Source organism: Siphateles boraxobius, unplaced genomic scaffold, assembly GCF_051911475.1.
Source record: "Siphateles boraxobius isolate OS27281-9 unplaced genomic scaffold, OSU_SipBor_1 46, whole genome shotgun sequence".
Taxonomy (NCBI): Eukaryota; Metazoa; Chordata; class Actinopteri; order Cypriniformes; family Leuciscidae; genus Siphateles; species Siphateles boraxobius.
In genome coordinates, this window is record NW_027509097.1 from 5734916 (window position 1) to 5739406 (window position 4491).

At 35.5% G+C, this 4491-nt stretch overlaps 1 protein-coding gene across 1 annotated transcript; it reads right to left on the reverse strand.

Moving 5' to 3' along the window:
* Positions 1 to 1642: 1642 nt before the first annotated feature.
* chmp6b (charged multivesicular body protein 6b) lies at positions 1643 to 4273 on the reverse strand. Its single transcript, XM_077200439.1, has 8 exons — positions 4031 to 4273; positions 3755 to 3864; positions 3562 to 3649; positions 3332 to 3418; positions 3158 to 3223; positions 2430 to 2510; positions 2268 to 2334; positions 1643 to 2182 (listed from the first exon to the last, which is right to left on the reverse strand). The coding sequence occupies exons 1-8, from the start codon at positions 4091 to 4093 to the stop codon at positions 2127 to 2129; spliced, it is 618 nt and encodes a 205-aa protein (XP_077056554.1). The 5' UTR covers positions 4094 to 4273; the 3' UTR covers positions 1643 to 2126.
* Between the last annotated feature and the right edge of the window lie 218 nt (positions 4274 to 4491).

Genomic DNA, 4491 nt, shown 5'->3' on the forward strand with positions numbered 1-4491 from the left:
TAAGGGAAAACTTCAAATGTGGAATGAGAAAAGGCCAAATGTTATATAATTAAGATACAATGAAGTTAGAAGCTGTTTCATATTCAAATATAGACTTTAAGGTAAAGGAAGGAGTAAAAATTGTGTAGGAGTCCTATAACTCATTATACATATCAGCTTTTTTTTTTCCTAGGAAACCCAGTTTCTGTCTTTACTGCACATTATTCACACCCCCATATGTTTACTGATCAAAGTCCGTTGTCTGACAGTGTAACAGTATGAAACTGCTTCACAATGAGCTCTGGTGGAGCCTTTCAGACTCGTGGGGCAGCCGCCCACTCCCATAGTGCTTTGTGTCAGGCGAGATAAGAGCAGCCCCACACAGCTCCAACCTCCTGGTTTCAGACAAAGGACTCCCAATAAAGTAATACAGGTACTTGGTTTTAGGTCAATACCTTTCAAACAATGGTCTAACTTAAGCTTGCTCAAGAAAATCTACACTCTACTGGAACAGGCTGTAACATGAAATGCATTTGCTGTAAATCTAAATTATTTAGTAAAAAAAACAGGTATTTGATTTTTGATTGCAGACTTTATCTTGGCAAATCTGAGTCTGAGATTTATTGTCCTGGTATTCTCAGAAGAAAAATCTGGGATGCTCGAGTTTTCAACAAACATCTCCATTTGATGTCAATGCTGCGTCTAGCTATTATATCATGTTTATATATAATGCAGACATCCTGTGAACACTACTATGCAAACATTTTGGGCTTTAAAAAAAATGAAATTACGTTTTATTCAGCAAGGAAGCATTAAATTAATTTTAAAATAATTAAAAGAGTAATAGCTGTTGAAAATTCAGCTTTGCCACAGGAATAAATCTTAATTTAAAATATATTAAAATAGAAACCAGGTATTTTAAATTGTTATAATATTTCTCTATAATATTATTTTTAATATTTATAATCAAATGAATGCAGCCTTGGTGAACTTATTAGACTTCTTTCAACAAAAAAAGAAGAAGAAAAAAAAGAAGAAATCTAACCATACATTGCCCACATTTTGAAAGGTAGTTTATATGAGAATATAATAAAGACATCTCATTTGTGTACTTTTGTTTCTATAATTAAGAAGTGATATATCTGTGACCATTTAGGGAAATGCATGATGACTACCTGCATTAGCACGCCACATTTGTGCCATACTGCCAGCCTTGTAGCAAACATGCCTTGCATAATACTGCTGCCTAGTGGCTGCTATATACATGCATTTTCCTGCAGGTAGTGCAGGCACAACAGTGATGAAAAATTATTAAATAAAATCCATTGTTGCATATTTACAAAATGAAACGAGAAAGACAGACTATAAACTAATGTACTTAATGAACAGCGAATTCATAGTACAGTAAAAGAGTGCTAACCTGGGAAATTTTGAGTTTAAGTAAATCAGTGTATTAGAAATAAACAAATAGGACAATGTGATTAGTTTTGCTTCTATACATCATGTCCTTGTATCTTATGCATGTATACAACATACCCTGTGTGTTTATAATGCAATGACTCTGAACAGAAGTGGTTTTGACTTTAAAATATACCTGCATTTTCCCTCAAAGATGTTTATTTATCAATCTATAAATCAGTTTTAACTACTTCTTAAGCCAGGCTTGTCATAGTTTAGTTTTTAATGACATCTTACAGCACAGTGAAAATTTTGTAAAAGTTTGAATAATAATGGAAACGCTTCAGGTTTATGTTCTTTGTGACAAAACATGGCGTACTAAAGTTTGGGAATCATTTTTAACAGAGATTGTTATAATAAAAGTAATGCATGCATTAAAAAGTGACAAGCTTAGACATGATATGCCTTTGATATATAATTGAAAGATCAGACAAAACTGTAGGGTGATTAGAAAGACCAGGCACTGTTAAGAGTGATCTTCAGAATGATCATCTTACTAAACTAAATGGCGTACAGTATGCTGTGAATATACAATTTTAAAAAATGGCATTGATGTAGGGTCTTCAACACGTACGAGGAGGAGGACTGTTAATCACTCCTCAGAGTTTTGTTTAGGATGAGCCCTTGGGGTCTCCAGTGGGATGGCTCGAGAGAAGACATGGAGGTTTGACAGATGGACAGATCTGTATTTACACTGCCACCATTTCTCGCTCTGGTTTCTTTTTCGCCCTCTCCTTCTCCCGCACTGAAACATTACAAACATGTTTTCTAAGCATACTGTGCACTTTATGCATAGTATTTACTACAGAAAAAAAGAAGAAAACACAGACCTGGCTCTTGCTCTGGAACCTCTGGTAGTTCTTCAGGCACCTCAGGAAGTTCAAGGTCAGCATCTCCCTGAGCACAAACAGGAAATATACAAGGTAAATGAAAAAACAGCAGCTGACACAACATCAGTAACAAGGGCTGTCAGAGTGTGTTCAGGTACACACCTGAGTGATGGCCTCCAGCTCTGCTAGCACAGCCTCCTCATCCTCCTGGGTCAGAGATCCCGCCAGCATATCATCAATTTGCTGCACACACACAGACAACCAGGAATGAGGGGAAAAAACACTTGTACATCATGTACAGTTGATTTAAATAGCAACAAGCTCAAAAGAGACACAGCGTGTCTGCGAATGAGATGCAGCTGCCTCTCACTTCTTCTAGATTTGAGGATGTAGCACATGTGGTGTAGAGTATAACAGATCATTATAGCCTTTTATGGCTGCTCATCATTAGACCTTTTTTTTCCATTTTGACACAAAGTTGATGTTAGTTGAAATATTTCATGTGCCCCTCGAAAATGAGAGGTTACATCTCAAGAGGCTATCCTTTAAATAAATTCAAATAACGATCAGTGAAAGATCACGGTGTTGCACATAACAATCTGAAGAGAAATGTTAAAACATATAAATCCAACTGTAGGAGTACAGTGGGAGACTTTTTCCATCTAAATCTGGAAGTGTCAGGATTTAGAAACATTTAAATGTAAAAAGCTTTAATGACAATTGAAGAAACATTATTGTTAGGTCACAAATTAAATGTACCCTACAAATCTTTGGACCCTACTGTATATCTAAATGTATTCCAATAAAGGGTCTTATGACTTTTACTGTGGCCGGTTACATAAACTGCTTAGACTAAACTTACAAGTTAGATTTTGAAAAGTAAAATGTACCTTCTGATACTCAATGGCATCATGCGTTTCATCCATGATCTTCTCCACGTCCTCTATGGACAGCATCTGGCATCAGAAAAAAGAAATGAATAGAAATATGGCTGTACAAGTTAAATGAACCAGTACATTGTACTGAACACGACCAAGAATAACATTTATTTTCTCATTACATACCTCATGCATTTTCTTCAGGCAATCATTGCCAACTTTCAGTCCTTCAATGACTTTTATCTCTATTTGTGCAAATTCAATATCTTGTACCTGTAAAACAAAAATTTATCTTAAAGTGATATGCATACATGAATAATGGCAGATAAATAAATAAATAAAAATACAGAAAAAGGTGCAACCAAGTTAAAACATGGCATATCTAACATTCTCAAGGTAAGATCTGTTTTATTTACCATCCGCTCCAGGTTGCTTATCTGATTTTCAGTTTTGTTCAGTAACTGATCCTGGTAGCGTTTCTTCTTGAGGAGTAGGAGTGCTTTCCTGAACAAACAAACACAAAATATTATACGAAAGATTCAGTTTGTTTTAGAAAACTAGATCTTCTAGTTCTACGAGTAACACGATGAAAGACATGATAACACTCACTCTTTTTTTCCATCTTTCAATAACTGTTTAGCCACTTGTCGTTCTTTTTCTACATGAAAAGTGATCCTTTTCTGATACTGCTTCAGTTTATCTCTCTGCTGCTTAAGTTGCTGCTCACACACAAATAGTAATAAAGAAACATTAAATAAAAGCGGAAAAGTGACAAGATGTACAGTAATGATCCCATAGCAGAGCTGTTTTATAACATAAACTACACTTTCATTATATATAGTTCTCTCATAAGACTTATAAGCCAGTTAACGCTGTCTAACACACCAGCACAGCTCTGTCCTGCTCGGTAACCCGAGTTGCTTTCTTTTTCCCGAAAAGATTTCCCATGTCGATGCCGCATCCCCGCCACTATCTGTCCAGACAGGGGTGGTGTTTCTAAAATTTAGAAAATGGTAATTCCATAAGCCTCGTATGTCTGTAAGTCCATGACAGCAACACTGAATTATGAGCTGAGAAAGAAAACAGCAACCCGGCCTACCGGAAGTTATGTACTTCAAAATAAAAGCCCCATAGAAATAACTTGTTTTATTATTAATAATAATTATTACTTCGAAATTATTACATTAATAAAATGATTCCAATTGCCGTTAGGTTTGCTCAGTAATGCAAATATCCCACATATCTTTACTGTTTATATTTAGTACTGTAGGTGCTAAATAAAAGTATGGGTTAGGGTTAACGTAAGAGCTTTAGGGACTTTGACTAAGCCTAGCCTAGTTGTCTGT

Coding starts and splice junctions, on each gene's coding strand:
- chmp6b (XM_077200439.1), bottom strand. CDS start 4,093: ATGGGAAATCTTTTCGGGAAAAAGAAAGCAACTCGGGTTACCGAGCAG. Junction 3,865..4,030: donor AGCAGGACAGAGCTGTGCTG/GTGTGTTAGACA, acceptor GTGTGTGAGCAG/CAACTTAAGCAGCAGAGAGA. Junction 3,224..3,331: donor GCCTGAAGAAAATGCATGAG/GTATGTAATGAG, acceptor TTCTGATGCCAG/ATGCTGTCCATAGAGGACGT.